The sequence below is a fragment of the Passer domesticus genome, chromosome 17 (genome assembly GCF_036417665.1).
Source record: "Passer domesticus isolate bPasDom1 chromosome 17, bPasDom1.hap1, whole genome shotgun sequence".
In the NCBI taxonomy this organism is placed as follows: Eukaryota; Metazoa; Chordata; class Aves; order Passeriformes; family Passeridae; genus Passer; species Passer domesticus.
In genome coordinates this window covers 112,159-128,371 of record NC_087490.1, presented here as the reverse complement: position 1 = coordinate 128,371, position 16,213 = coordinate 112,159, and the positions used below count along the sequence as shown (strand labels likewise).

Below are 16,213 nucleotides of genomic sequence, written 5' to 3'. Positions count from 1 at the left end.
ACCAGATGGTCTTCAAGGCCCGTTCTAATCCTAACCATTCTGGAATTTTATGATCCTGTCTGGAATCCCTTGGGTCAGTTTGGATCAGCCATCCCAGACTTGTCCCCTCCCAGCTTCTTGTACAACCCAGCCTGCTTGCTGGTGGTGCAGTTTGAGAAGCAGAAAGGACCTTGATGCTATGTAAGCTGTGTTCAGCACTAATGAAAACCCTGTATTAGCAACACTCTTCTCTAAAATACATTCCCATGCCAGTTAGCATGGAGAGATTGAACTCTATCCCAGCCCAAACCCATATAGATATGAAGCATTTAATTCAATTTAATTTGTGCTTTGATACACAGATTTGTGACTTCCATAAAGGAATTTGGTTTGAACTATTGGTACCTTCTGTATATTCTTTGGAATACAATTAAGGATGCTAAATGGGTCTCTTAAGAGTACTTTCCTGCCATCAGTTTAGTTGAAGGAAACCGTAAAGCCCCATCCATAAATAAAAAGCTCTGAGATTGAAGTGTGGCCTTCTGATAATCTTTAAGATCAGGGAGAGGAAAGTACAACCTTCTCTGCCTGTGTTGAAAACTGTGCATTTCTCTGGAAGGTGCCAGATGTCTGTTCTAATGCCACAGAATTTTATGGCAGCTTTTATACAGTTATTGCATCTGTAGTGCTGATTTTTAAAATGGGATTTAAGTAGTGGCTATTGTCTTGGTTTAAGACAATTTAAGGGGGATGCTCTGAAATGAGTTATATCCCCTTAGTTTTAACCAACCCCTTTCCACAGGAAATAAATGTGTAAAAATAAGTGAAAAAATAACAATTTACTAACAAGCAAAACAGCAACAGGTACAAACTAACAGTAAATAGTCACTAGATACAAAATTGCTAAATGTCATGGACTCCTTGGGAACAAAGAGGAAACTCAAAATGGCAGTGACACCTTTCCCCAAGATGATGCTTGCCATGGGCAACTGTGTGTGGGGAGACAAAGGGAAAATGACAGCAGCTCCGTGGGTATATGTGACTGACACACTCTGGCAGCTGGTACTCGGTGAAGGACTAGGACCTGTGGAAGGACTTCACCTTTGTCTTGGCAGAGGATGGCAGGGCAGCCAGTTAAGGTGGCTCAGACTCTGTGATTTCTCCTGTCAGCTGGGTGCTGCTGGCAGCTGCAGGGTCTGGGGCCTCTTGCACTCCTCTTAGCACCATGCTGCAGCTGCAGACACATGTTGAAAAATTCACTCTGAAAGTTTTTTATTGTGACATGCAGCATCCCATTTTGTGGCAACAGTTGCTACTGTTGTGAGCACAGAAAACCTACCTGAAACAACCCCCTCTGGAGGTCAGAGAGAAACAGAAGAAAAAAAAAAAAAACCCAAAACAGAGCCTCTGCCTTGAGCAAAAGCTATGAGAGGAGAGAAGGTCTGCCTGAATGCTTTGACTTTAAAGAGCTTGACACTTGCCTGTCCCCATCCCCAGCCCTCTGGTTCTGATTTTGGCTGCACTGCTGGGTCTTAAAGAGACTTTCAACTTTGAGCACAGATGGATATGAAATATAATAATATTTGGGTTACCTAGAACAGCTATTAAGTGGCTTCTTTTGACTAATCTTTCAGCTAAATGTTGAAGAATTTTATCCTGATAGCCTGAAATGCTCAGTAAGGAAGGTTGGCAGATACTGTGAGTTGCAGGAGTGTTTCACAGCACTGTGAATTTATATATAGCAAATTCCATGTAATTCATGTTCTTCGACTGTCTTGATGTTTGACCAAGGGCTGCCAGATGGAAGTTCTGTGTGCTGCACCATTTGCTTGTCAGCGTGGATGGAAGCAGCTAAGGAGAGTCTTTCATTCAAACTTGCTGCGTGAGACTCTCTGGTTCCATCCCTGGATGTAGGGATATGAGCATAAATTTCTCATATTGCAGGGTCTACCAGTTTTAAAGATATCCTGAAGATCTCCTATCTGACTTTAAGAGATGTCAGCAGAAAACTTTTTATTGGACTTTTCTTCCTCAGTACAGACTTTGCTTCAACAGAAATCATGGATCTTGGGAGTATTTTATTTTTATGCATGATAACTTCAATTAAAAATCGTTTTTATTGTACATAAAGCTGACATGTTAAAAAAAATACCTCCATGACTTGCTGTAGGGCTGTTGTAGCCCATGCTAGCATGGGATCTTCACAAGTCAACTGAAAGGATGGCTTGGAAGGCTGGCACCATCTGAGAATGATAAGTGAATAAACCCAGTTGCATCTGGGCACTTCTGAATGGAGGAAAGAGATGCAGGGCTTAAGTTAACTGTTCCAGTAACAGTTTGTGTTACTCTGTCTTGTTGCTGTTCTCTTTGGTCTTGTTCTGTCTTGGGCAATTCTAGATTAGTCTTGGCAGGCTCTGAAAACGGAAGGGTATAGAGAGGCAGTTGGTCATATTTGTGTGCTCTATCTGAATGGCTTCTGATTAGCAAGCCAAATGACAATGCCTCATTTCTAAAAATGAGGGGTGTTTGTCAAGTGATTCCTGCTGCAGTTGCATTCAGTTTTCACTGCATTGGCTCTCTTAATGATCACTCTGGGTTGTGTGGTCTCAAGATCAAAATACATTTGCACTCAAGCTGGAAACATCTCACATTGTAGTCATGAGTTATCATGAGGTCCAAGGATTCTTGATGTTATAGGACAGCTCTTTTCAAAAGAACCATCACGTCACAAGGTATCAGAATTATAGAATCTTCTGAGTTGGAAGGGTGGGATTTTGGGGTGTTCTGTGCCTGAGAGAGTTGTCCAAATGCTTCTGGGGCTCTGTCAGGCTTGAGACCATGACCACTGCCATGAGGAGTCTGTTCCAGTGCCCGACCATCCTTTTGGTGAAGAACCTTTTTCTAATTTCAAATATTAATAAATATATTATTATCCAGTATATACCCTCTGCTCCCAACACAAAATAATAGTACTGGTCCAAAACTGGCTCTTTTGTAAGAAACTACATAGGAGTCCATAGAAAACCAAACAATAGATCTCATGCAGCACATCACATTTCTCATACTATCAGTGAAATCACTACTCAGGCTTGAAATTTTACCTAATGCCTGGCTCTGGAAGTGCTGCGTGAATTTAAAGAGTCAAAATACAGGTTGAATGATTCAATGAATCAACTTGTAGGTTGAGAAAGTGTAACAAGTAGTTTAGGAAGTGACTGTAGTTTTATTCTTAAGCAATTGAAGAAAATAAATCTACCTGGCATTTTCATCACAGAAGTGCTCAGGTTGGAAAGTACCTTTGGATCATTTGTTCCAGCCTTTCATGGGAAAGGGAATAGATGATTTAGCACCTTGTCTCTCCAGTGATTGGGGACTCCACCACACACCTGGGGAGGTTTTTCTAGTGATTGATTAAATGACTGATTGATCTCTAAAAAATTTCTTACTTTTTTAAGAAGAAACCTCTCCCAGTGCAACTTGTATCTGTTGCCTCTTTTTCATGTGGCTCCTAGGGAAGCATAGCCTTTGTGGCTACCCTTCAAGTACTGTAATACTGTGATGAGATTCCCCTTGGGCCCTCTTTTCTCAAGAAAGGAGACCTAGTTCTTCTCATAGGACAGTTTCTGCTGCCCTCCGATCATCTCCTTGTTCCACCACCCTGTTAAGTCTGTCTGCATCCTTCCTGAATTGAGGAGACAAAACTGGACACAGTACAGCAGGTGGGGGCCTGACAAACACAAAGTTGAGTGGGCTAATCACATTTCCGTCTCTTGGCAATGTCCCTGTGGATACAGTCCAGGATCCTGTTTGCCTCAGTTGCTGTTGTGGGACACTGCTGGATCATACTCAGCTTGCTGTCCACCAGGATCCTTCCAGCAAGGCTATTCCTCCCAATCTGCTGATTCCAGTCTGTGCTGGGCTCTTGGGTTATTTAATCCTGGGTGCAGGACTTTACAGTCCCTTGAACTTCAGACACAATCTTGCTTGCCCACTATTTCAGCTGGTCCAGCTGTCTAAGAAAACATTCCTATTTACCCCTATCAACAAAGCTGGTGAGGATTCAAAAGCACCCAGCTGTCCAGATCCTGTTTGGAGATGTTGAGCAATGTGGGGCACAGCATCAGTCCCTGGGGTCTCTGCTTGTGACATCCTGCCAGCCAGAGAGAAAACCATTGATGATCACTTCTGAGCATGACCCATGAGCCAATTCTCTACTTGTTTTACATACCACTTGCCTGGTCTGTGTCTCCCCAGTTTGTCCAGGACCAGGCTGTGTTAAACTGTGTCCAATGCTATGTTGAAGTCCAGCCAAATAACACCCACTACTCTCTCCATAAATACAGGAAGTGCTGCCTTGTAGAAGGTGACCAAATCAGTCAAGTGTGACTTGCCTTTGTAAATCTCTGCAGACTTAGCCCAGTTAGCTGCCTTGTTTGGCTTCTAATACTTTTTAAGAGGGCTTGTTCCATTGTTTTTTGAGAGATTGAAGCAAATATATCCGGTCTTACCTTTTTCAACTGTATTTTTGAAGTTTGGAAGCTCAAAACAGCTTTTGTTTTAATGGAAGCAGTTAATTAAGTAGTTGTGTCTTGGTTGCTTTATTAGTATTTTAGTTTTTAATATTTGCTGTTTAGTATTTTAGTAGTTGCTTTATTTGTATTTTAAAAAATACTGTTTATCCAAGGCTCACAGTGGTGAGGAACAATGTTTAACTGGAACTCCAACTCCTACTTTAGAGTGTATACACAATCTTGTGTGTGGACAGTGACTCTTGGGGGCTACTTTCAGGGGAGCCACACAATTCTCAGGAGAAAATGTCTCTTTAACCTTGTTTAAGGTTAAATCTTTAACCTAAACATCGATGTTTCCTCTAAAGTTAACACATTTTTAAAACAAATTACAGGAATATATATCAAAGCGATTTGTCAGTCACTGTCTGTTTCCAGTCACTGCCCCATGTGGGGTTGGTGTCCTGTGTTTGTTACAGTGATAAAGGACCACAGCTTTTCCCTTGTTCCTCCATCCTCAGAAAGTTCAACTTGGCTTTAGGCTGATTTCCCCCAGGTAATGAATTAAATCCTGCCATCTTGACCATCTTGGGTGAATTTCTTCAGCTTGTTTTTTCTCTTCTTTGTTTTGCATAGATCTCCCTTCTCTATTTTTCATGCTGGGGAGTTTTGCTTTTTTAAATCCAGTAACTCTGAGGCACAATGAAACAAAAATAGGGTGACTAAAATAGCCTTAAGTGGAAACACCCTCCAGAGCCTTTAAAGAGCTGAAAAAAAAAAGTCTTGATTCTTGGGAGGTTATAAATATTAAATCTCTCCTAAAGACAGCCTGGAGAGGGGTGCTACCTCACATTCCCCTCTGCTCAGCATCACTTTTGTCACTCTGACCTGAAAGAAGAGTCATAACAGGGTGGTTTCAGACATCCAACATTGAGTGATAAACCATCTGGTAACCTTTCCTGGGGGGGGAAGTGCTTTGGATAATTACTCTTTACCCTTTTTAGACTTTCTAAAAGTTTCTTAAAAATAGTTACTGAAAAATGTTTGTGGAGCAAAAATGTTCCAATAGTCCTTCTCTTTTTAATATCCCGTGTCTACTTTCCTCACCAGGCTTTAAAATAACACAGTAATAGTAGTTAGAGTAATAATAATTGGATGATCATCATCATTGCCAACATCCTTACCCAGATCTCAAATACAAGACATTTCAGTGTTTTCTTTCTTTGGCTCGAAAATACTACAGTAGTCTGAAGGGAAGGCAGAGGTACTCTTATCCAGTCCAAAGCTGTTTCTGGAATAGCTGTGGAGCTCCACTGAGAACAGCTGCAGTTGAGGCAGTGAGGTGTTTGCACAGTTGTTCTCCTGTATTTATGTCTTTAAATCTGAATATAGTTTCAACTGAAAATGGTGTTCTGATACCAGCTCAGTGGTGTCATGTCAGACCAATGGTGTTAGTACTGAATATTTTACTGTAAAACTGGTCAATGCTGATAGGCCTGTGTGAGTCTCCTGCATCCTGAAATCTAGCCTGTCCATGGGCTCAGCCTCCCCATAGTTGCCTGATGGGGTGAATGATGTCTTGTGCTCCCTTACAGCTTGTGTATGCTTTTGGTTTTAGCCCTCACAGTAAGGCACTTTGTGTTCCTTGTCTCTGGAATTAAACTTCAGTAAACTCTGGTGAAATGATTACTATCTCTTGGGGGAAGGGAAAGGAATCGTTCTGTCCTAGGGATGATGTTAAAAGTCTATCCCTTGAACAATAGAAAGGCTGGAACTAAAAATGACAGACCCTCTCAGCTGTAAAGCCATTGTGTCCTTTCATTTTGTCCTGTGCTAATGAAGTCCTCTGCTAACTGCTGTAGGACCTGCTTGTGTTGACTTTCTCCCAAGCTGTCTGGCTGCCAGGAGTCCAGCAATCTGCTGCCAAAGTTAGCTTGTGTCCTACTGGTGCTTTAATTAACCAGAGTGTTCAGTTCAGCACTGTGAAGAAATAGGAGTGTTTATTCTGGATTACTGACCTTTTTAATAGTCCTGACTTATGCTCTAGTGCCAGTGCTCTCAAGTGTGTGGTGTCAGCGGGACATGGGATACAACAGACCCACTGTATCCTAGGGTCTTAATTTGTAAGAATTGACAACTGTGATGGACACAATAGATCATTTTTGTGAATTTTTTTTTTCCAAAAGAAACGTCTTCATGCAGTTCACATGGGCCAGTGGACTAGACTGAAACCAAAACCCTTTTTGGTCATCATTAAGGCACCTGTACAAATCTTCTGGTAACATCAGTGCCCTCAATCAGCATGTATCTCGCAGGGCTCTGTGGTACAGCTTCAGGATGCAGCTTCAGCTTGGGCTTCTGGCCTCTTTTTCTGGCCTATTTCCAGTGGTGAAGGAGTTACCTTCCTTCTTTATCTAAAAGATGTGTCTGTGTGTGTCTGTACACTGAAATAAGCTTTTTGTGTTCCCTGTCTCTTGTTGCAGATGAAGCTGCCAGTGTTATCCAGTTTGGTAAATCAGCCAAGCGATCACCTGAGTCCACTCAAATCGGGCAGTATGGGAACGGCTTGAAATCGTAGGTACAACGAGAGCCAGCCTGCTGAGGCTGGGGAGGTCGTAGTCTAGGTGATCAATGTACTTTTTGTTCAGAGGTGTATAGCTTTTTTCCCAGAAAAAAAAAAAAAAAAGCAGATGAACTCTAAGATTCCCTGGTTTGGTAGACAGGAGCTCTCTCAACATCTGTTGTAGTTTTCCAGTGGCCAAGAAGGCTCTGTACAGCTGACAACAGTGATTTGGGACTATGCTTGCATAAGGCAGAGCGTTAGAGCTTGGGGAAAATGATGGAAGAGCTGGAAACAAAATGGTCATCTCCCTGTTGCAGACAGGCAGTAAAATTTGAGCAAAATAGTGCTTCAGCCTCCCAACAGGAAAGTTATCTGGTGCAAGGCAGATGGACTTAAACCGTTTATTTTTGTTCTTAAACCAAACAAATGCAGGGAGAAGGGGAATGATGGAAGCAATGAGAGGAGGGGTAGGATTAAGTGCAGAGGAGCACATGTGGGAAAGGAATGCTACTGGTTGGAGTGGATTTGCTAGGAAAGAGGAAGAAGTTTGCTGTGTCTTTGGAAAAGTTACAGGGCTTTGTGACTTACTCCAGCTGTTCTGCTTTGTGCTCACCCATGTGGCTTGATTATATGCATCCCATTGGGAAATCAGTGGGACTCAGTAACCTGGGGGAAAAATTAGGGGATCTTTTTAGCTGCAGTGCAGGACAGATCCCAGATCCTGACAGTATGCTTCCAGGACAGATCTCTGTCCTTTCCTAACCTTGAGCAAGAGGTGTACTTTATTACATCAGAGAGATGCTGCCTGAAGCCCCAGCACATGCGAAAGGTAGGTTGTGGAACTGCTGTGGTATGGACTTAAGGCAGTCTGAAGAGAAATGCTCTGACATAACACCCATACTTCTTTTGATGAAATGTTAATTGTTACCTGTTAAGGTGTTTTGGATGAGCTTGGTAACAGGATAACTTGTTAGAGAAGATTGAGAAGATGCAAAGACACTATTTTGGATAGGAGAGTGGGGAGAACGAAGGGACTGTTTTGGATGAGCTTGGTAACAGGATAACTTGGTAGAGAAGATTGAGAAGATGCAAAGACACTGTTTGGGATGGGAGAGTGGGGAGAACGAAGGGACTGTCCCTTTTTGTGACAACAAGCTGCTAAGCTGCCTTAGCTGAAGTATCAGTAAGGCTTTAGTTAGGTTAGGAAATGAATTTTCTGTCTCCAGACTGCTAAACTTGATTCTGGGTACAGTGAAATGAAGAATGTGCTTGCTTTCACACTGACATTTCTGCTCAGAGATTTGAAGGTTATTGTTACGTCTCAGTTGTCTTTTAATTTTTTAAAAATTTTTGTTTAAACTTTCTACATAGTAGGAATCTGCAGTGCTGTACACCTTTTAATTGTGACTGATGTTAAATGTTTTGAAACATTGTGAAAATGCTCAAATTGATATGCCTTCTGAAAGGAATGAGATGTTTAGCGAGAAATGATAGTTGCTGTTTCAACCCTCCTGCCTAACCTGGTTTTGGCATCTCATAACTGAACATAATGGGAAGAAAGCTCATTAATGTGGCCTGCATTCTGAACAGTATGGTGCATCAGATGTAACACACAGTTTGACCTCTCCGTACAGGGGTTCCATGCGGATTGGGAAGGATTTTATCCTGTTCACAAAGAAAGATAACACCATGACTTGCCTCCTTTTATCACGGACGTTCCATGAGGAAGAAGGCATTGACGAGGTTTGCATGTGCTTCTTGTAATGAACTAATATAGTGAATGCTGCCTCATCTGAACTTGCCCAGCTCTCACAGAAGAGTCTGTGTCAGGGCTGTTTGTGACTCTGGTGGGATCAGTGTAAGGCTTTCTTTTGGCATTATGCTGTAGGGCTTCTGCAAAGTCAACAATTTTTTTCCCTTTTTGTTTTAATTCTAATTCAGAAGTCTCTCTAGAGTAGAGCAAGTTTGGAGGGCTTATTTCAGTCACTTAAAGGTGTGCTTATGCTGAGTTCAGGACATGCCCAGACATGTTGCATTTTCCTTTTCCCACAAAATTTGAGTTTGAAATGTATTTAATTTTACTGTGCTGATTTGATTTTGTGTAGAGAATTAAAAGTGTTTAATGAAAAAGTGAAGTTGCTACCCACGGGTCATTAACTGCAGGTGTGTCTTCTTACAGATATTTTTGATTTTTAATAAAAAGTCAGTGTAGTTCTACCTATGAAAAACTTGCATATTTTAATAGATAACTCAGGCATTGTTGTTCCAGGAAGGGTTGATAATTTAAATTTGCACTGGGATGGCATCTCAGAAAGCATCTTGTAGTATGAGGGAGGGATCGAAGGGACCTGTGCAGATCAGCTGGGGAGGGGCAGTGCATGCTGGTAGCCAGCCCATGACTGAAGCAGATTGGGAAGAGTAAAGTAAGTCTAATTGCCACAGCAGCTTTGGCTACTTTTTTGGCTTGACCACAATTCTAGGATGGGGTTTGTGTCATTGATGTGCAGCTGCAGTTTATAATTCTGTCTATATTTTTACTCTAAATGGGAGAAACCACCTTGCTAGCATCCTTTAAAAAAATCAAAGACTGAGATCAGGATAAATATGAGTGAAGGATGTTCGAATTCAAGAGAGGAATTAAGCCAAAGTGGATTTTTTAGTATTATGAAAATTGCTACATGAAAAGGGCAACAAAAGCCATTGAGTGTGTGAGTAGCCAGTGCTAATGCGACTTGCGAATGGTTCACTCTGAGACTGGTATTTTAAGAAGGCAACTCAGAGGCTGGCAGAGAGGGTCTGTGAGCATTTGACAGACATGCGAACTACTGAAGAGCTGGAAAGGGCTCTCATGGTGACTTAGGGGGCTGTCAGGAGGGGTAAGTCACTGGACCATGACCTGCAGGAGGGGCTGACTGGAGTGGGAGAGCCTGAGTCACTCTCAATACAATGGGATTTGCAGGTCATCGTTCCCCTGCCCACCTGGAACGCACGGAGCTGTGAACCCGTGACGGACAACATGGAGAAATTTGCTATCGAGACAGAGCTCATTTACAAGTATTCCCCTTTCAAATCAGAACGGGAAGTGATGGACCAGTTCAATAAGATACGTGGTGAGAAAGGTACATGCGGATGGTGCAGGTCACAAGTGAGGTATTTGGGGTTTGGTTGGGATTCACCTGGCTGACTTGTTACTTGCTCAGGCACCCTGGTGATCATCTTTAACCTCAAACTAATGGATAATGGAGAGCCAGAGCTGGATGTGACTTCTGACCCTCAAGATATTCAGATGGCAGAAACACCCCCAGAGGGAACGTAAGTGTGACTGGTGTAACAGGCCCTGATCAAATTTGGTGTAGGGTATGGCTATATACTGTGTGCATGGATTTTTTTTTTTAAATTCTCTTTTTGTAGTGAATTAGAGAATTTAAAAGATCTGTACTTTGTTCTTAAGTATTTTGGGGTTCATGTGTGTGTCAGCCCATGGGTGTTGTGGCTGTGTTTGGGGTGAATGCCTGCAATGGCTGATCTCAGCTTAGCCATTAGCTAAGAAGACTCACTGTCCTTTAGGCACCATAAAAAAGGAGCCTTAATTTTCTATACCTGTCAAAGATGCTTTCATCAGAATGCTCCCAAATTGCTGTTCAGTTTTGTGGCAAAACATGAGGTGCTGCGCAGATCAGCCTCTGTAGGTGGATAATATGGAAGGCAGGTGGGGTGTATCATCACATCTGTCAGGGAGCAGGGAGCACTTCTTCCTGCAGAGGGGCAAGAAGGATGTGCTCAGAGGGCAGCTGGAAGAGCACAGGCTGCTGTTTAGAGAGAGCTGAATGTTTGCTGAGTTGATCACCTGTAGCCTGAAAACAAAAAACTGAGCTGAAATGAGCCGAATGTCCCAGAGCTCCGTGGGCACACCTAGCAAGCTTTACCTTTTTGATGAGATTACATGCTCTTTCCCTGCAGTAGTTGAATTTTCCATAGGAAGTTTCAGACCCTGTAAAGCAGCTCTATGTATTAGAGTGATGTTACTGAGCAAATTCCTTGGGGCCCTCCAAGGGATCTCAGTATCTTTAATGCCTGTTTGTAAGGCAAGCATGATTTCCACTGATCACTGCCTCTTCTTTCGGATGTTGTGGTACCATGTGTGTCAGTGAGTAGTGCAGGTTCTGTGGCAGTATACCACTGACTCACTGAAGGATGGAAACACTTTGGTTGGTGGGCATCCTTTTAGTGTTAAATAGTCCAGTTTATAGATTTGGCCATTATTATCCAGATGTATTCAAACTCCCTCTTCAGGTTGCAGTAACATGAGTATCAGTGTCTTGTAGCAGTAGTTGTGATGTACAGTTCAACAAAGAGTCTGGAGAAGACATAAGTAGAAAAAACGTTAAAGAAAAGCTTTACTTAATGTAGCTTCATGGTAATTAAAACAGAGAGACCTTTTCTTTCATCTGTCTGTTTTGCTAAGGGTATCTCTTGGGCATATTCTGAAGTAGATGGCTCTCTTGCAGCAAGCCGGAGCGCCGCTCCTTCCGTGCCTATGCTGCTGTGCTTTACATTGATCCCAGGATGAGGATCTTCATCAATGGACACAAAGTACAAACCAAACGACTCTCATGCTGCCTCTACAAGCCAAGGTAAGTGTTGGATCCAAGATATGTGGGTGTGTGGGACCATTTGGAGTTAGAGAAAAGATGTAGTGTTTTGCTCTCCAGGTGTATCCTGCATAATTCCATTCCTAACCTTAACGCCACAGAATCAGACCATAAGAGAATGGCATGTGCTGTTGACATAATGGGAAGAGAGATACATAATGGAAAAATCAAATGCCTTTGAAAATTGCATGAGTCATTGGTGCAATTTGGCTCCCTTTCAGAGCAAACAAAGAAATTAAGATCCTTGTTGTATGTAATGCCATATTCACACAAAACTGTTGGGTAACTATGTTGTTGTTTTTGAGCAGAAGAAGGAAATGCATATGGTGGGTGTTAAGATTATTTTCAAAAAGAAGCTAGACTGAGTGCTTTGAAACAGTTGCTTTTATATGTAGCTAATCCAGGTTTGAATAGAGATTGAGAAAAAGCTTTCCCTATATTCCTTTTAGATTTCCTTAAACAAAAAATGTGACAGTGAGCTGGGGTGTGCTGTCAGTTGGCAGAATAGAGACTGGAAAAGGTTACTGGGATGGGATGGGAAAGGGAAACCTGTATTTCAGTCTGCTTGAGGCAGACTCTCTCTGGGAGCACACAGTCTGCATTCTACATACCCTGGCAAAATTTATTTGAATCAAATAGTAATAATTTTGTAGAGTATTTGTGGGTTTTTTAGTATAGCATTTTGGGCTCATTCTCAGCCTACTAGGCACTGTTAGCAGCCATAGGCCAATGTTACACCATTGTTAGTGCCTGAAGAGCCTGGTTGGTTTTTAACTTTGGCTTCCTCAGCTCCTTACATGAGATTGTGTGAAATGGTATCAGAAACCTGACCAAAATAAAAGTGTTACACCCACTGCTCCTCATGCTGGCCAGGCCAGTTGTTCCCCTGTAGAAGGCAGGGAACTTGCCACTGTAAATCCTGATTTACTGGGTAGAGAATCTCTGGATTTCTGTATTTTTGACTATGTTTTATCTACATGGGAGGGCCTTGTGCTGCTTCTGCTTGTGCTGTAGTCCATCAGAAGTACTAGGGAGAGAAACCAGGGGAGGACACAGATTTTTATCTCATCAGAGACAAGCTTCTTGTGAGACTCATAAACAAGATGCCATCATTGTGGGTGATGCTGCCTAGCATCATGACAATATTAGGTGTCCCAGGTCACCCCAGATGTTCATCTACCTCAGTGTCTTCTTCAAGTGGTCAGTAGTCTATTCTAAGGAGCCCCAAGCTGATGTGTGCTGATGCCAAGTGTATCTCACAGATCTGCTTGTGCCACATCTGAGCAGACTCCTGTAGATCTGCTTAGAGTGATAGGCCAATGCAAATTCCTGAACATTGTAAAGACATCTACATTTAAAATCCCCATTCCTGCAACAGATCAGTAAAGACTGCAACGCCTTCCTGCAGAGCACAGTGTAAATCTTCTCAGTCTTGTGGCAATTATTGTGGCTTTTTTGGGCCTCTCTGGAGAGTGTCCAGACTCCTCCCTTCTGTCTGGACTTCCCAATGCTGGCTTTGGGCTCTAGAAGAAGGACAAGCCATCAAAGCCTTTACTGTGGGTTCTGAGAGCCAGCACTGTTCTTGGGGTAGATGCCATGCTGTGCCCTTGGCAGGTTGAGGAAGCTGTTTTTTTCGTCAGGAGAGCTCAAATCTGCCTTGGGTGGTTCTTTCTAAAGGGAAAACCAGTAAATCAGTCCATTCTGAAAGTGGTTACTTTGCTTTTACTACCATAGCTGTAGGGTTTTTTTACATTTCTCTCCCTGAACCTGCTGAAAAGGGTCACTTATGCCCTCACTTTCCCTTTAGAGCTGAAGCCAGAGCTCACCATCCTCATTTATCTACTAGGCTTTGAGTGCTCTGCAGGTTAATACTGGGTTAATCCCTTGCATTTGTGCCAGCACTGTTTTGTGTGTGAGTGCACGGGGGAAGGGACCTCCATTATGGTGCTCCTTTGGGGTCAGCTGATGTAGCAGTGATGCTCAGCTCTTCAGCATTGGCTGTGCTTCTGGCCCAGTAGCCTGGGCCAGGTAAATGCTGAACCTTCCTGGTCAAGCAAAGGGATGGGGAGCAGATAGTGGAGGTGCTGCTGCCTTACAGCCTGAGTAGCCGGTGTGCTTGTCTGAGACATCTGAAGGGCTCTTTTCTATCAGAGGGGGCTCCTTCCTGCTGTCCGTCAGGTTGTCTTTATCTCTGAGGGAAAAGCCTGTACAATGGCTTGTCTGTAGGTTCTGGTGTTGGTGTTAGAGGACAATGTATGGAAATCCACTGTGGATTTAGGGTATGTAAGTGCCTTTACTGAAAAAAAGATTTTGCAGCCCTTGCACTGTTTTTCAGGAATAGCACTGCATCACCTGAGCAGGACACTAGTTTTCTGTTTGTCACCACCCATGTTTCTGTGGGAGAGCCTTCCCCTCATCTTTCTGGAGCTGATAATGTTGTGGTGGCAGAGGCTGGATGGTTTTGTGTGGATCCTTCACCAGCCTTTGTGGTTGTGTTACCACATTCCCAGCTTCCCTGGGAGTGGCCTGTGTCTCCTGAAGGATTGCTTCCATCTCTTCCCCAGTACCTGTTGGAGCTTGTTTAGCAATATGGGCTGTGCAGGTAGAAATAGCCAGGCCACATGTAAGGCTTGTGCTTCCATGAGGGCACTCCAAGGCAGTTGGAATGAGAGTCTTGAAGGTCATGATGGTTCACGGTACCATCATCTAGGACACCCAACAGTTGCTTACAGTGCTCCCTACAGCAAAGGAGTGCTGTCGCTACGGTCCCGCCAAGTGCTGCCCCGCCTGCTGAGCTGGGCATGGGGGGATAATTCAGCTTCACCTGCTTCTCTGTCTTTTTATTTTTGCCTTAGAAGTCAGGCAGGTGTGGGTGAAGTAGTGTAGTTATGCCAACATGTTGAAAGCAGCCTGGCTTTCAAAGTGTGCTGTCTCCCGGCCCCAGATAGCTTTCATCTAACCTTACATAGGTTAGAGATGATGCCACCAAAATCCTGACTCTTTAGCTCCTGACATGATGAAATCACCAACTGTGATTTCTGGAAGTCTTAGCACTCACCTGCTTTTTCCCCAGGGAGGAAATCCTTACAAATACCAGAAGATGAGTTTAGCAAAATGTATTTCCGGGAACTGTGCTTGTGGTATTAATTTTTTAGATTTAGGATCAAGGGATTCCTGTTGGTGAGACTATGTCTGATGTCAGGACCGTGTGTGCTCACCCACAGAAACAAACCTAAACAAAGCTTTTCATAAATACAAGGTTGTTTCTTCTGAATCCTGACAGTTTATCTGCCATCTGGGGGGAATTTTGTCGCTCATTAGGATCTAAGTGTGATTCCAATCAATTAGTCAGTCAAGTGTTACATCCCCATGTGTTTTTGCCTCTCTGTAAAAACAGCATTTTTAATGGCTTTTGTTTAGCTAAATACTGAAAAAGTTAATCCCATCCATTTGGGATGGGATTTTCCTCTCTTGGTATATCCAAAACCTCATGTCTTGAGATGATCTGAGTTCCTGCAGGCTCTGCTTGTCCTAGGTGTCATTTTTCCTTGTGACGTGCTTGGAGGTGATACACACTGATGAGCTTCTGCCTCACAAACACCAGTCTCTCACTCTGCAGCAGTCAGTGAATTTGGATCTGTATTTGGCATGTTAGCATACAGGGAAGGTGAAACAAGCTGCTCCATCTCCAGCACAATTTACAAGGTTATGAGTCAGATACAAAACATACAGAAGTGTCTTGAAGTTCTGATCAAACTGTTGTTCTGCTTTGAGATAGCCCTGTGTGCGATGGCCCTGTCAGACTGCACCTGTGGACAGCTGTTTACAGGAAAGGTTATTTAGCTGTGGTAGGAGGGTTTCGAGAAGCTTTCCATATATATTCACTCCTCCTTTTTACTTCTGAAGAAATTATTTCTCTAAGTCTTGAGATTTGCTACAAGAATTTGGATATATTTCACCACCACTTCTTAATGCAGAAGAAGAGAGTATATTGTGGTTGGAGCTACTACTAAAACATCGCTGACTTGAAAATATTTTGCTTAGCTTCATCCAAAAACGTCCAGTTGATGATATGTAAACCTCCTCCATTTATTGAATCTGTTGGGAGGAGTGGAGTAGCATGTGGGGACCTTGTTCTCTCATGCAGTGATGAAATTTTAGTTTGACCTTATTGCTGAGTTTGCTGATTAATAAATTTTGATCATCACAGGATGTACAAATACACTTCAAACCGTTTCAAGACCCGTGCAGAGCAAGAGGTGAAGAAAGCAGAGCACATGGCGAGGATAGGTAAGTCATCAGGGTACGCTTTCATTTGTTACTAAGGGGAGGACTAAACCCTTGATTGGTGTGACCTGGGGTTGGCTGCTTCTGGGATCACTGGAATTGCTCAGGAATTGAATTATTGCAGCAACTGCAGATGACACAGACTTATGTTCATGCAATGGAAGGAATGTACATTGTTCCCAGAGACCATTTCATCTGAGTAGCAGATGTACAGGATAACCCTT

The 16,213-nt window shown here is 42.9% G+C and overlaps 1 protein-coding gene across 7 annotated transcripts in view; it reads left to right on the top strand.

Annotated features, from left to right (window-relative positions):
* MORC2 (MORC family CW-type zinc finger 2) overlaps window positions 1–16,213 on the top strand; it is a 48,780-nt gene that overhangs the window by 10,262 nt on the left and 22,305 nt on the right. For 6 of the 7 annotated variants that reach the window (XR_010348791.1, XM_064392775.1, XM_064392776.1 and 3 more), the window contains exons 5-10: window positions 6,971–7,061; window positions 8,685–8,793; window positions 10,010–10,169; window positions 10,251–10,362; window positions 11,559–11,684; window positions 15,913–15,992. Coding sequence is in view for 6 of the 7 variants with exons in the window: in XM_064392775.1 (XP_064248845.1) it covers window positions 6,971–7,061; window positions 8,685–8,793; window positions 10,010–10,169; window positions 10,251–10,362; window positions 11,559–11,684; window positions 15,913–15,992 (678 nt within the window). In the remaining variant the exon portion in view is untranslated. Of the gene's footprint in view, window positions 1–6,970; window positions 7,066–8,684; window positions 8,794–10,009; window positions 10,170–10,250; window positions 10,363–11,558; window positions 11,685–15,912; window positions 15,993–16,213 lie in introns of those variants that run through there. The other variant, XM_064392780.1, reaches the window with a different exon arrangement.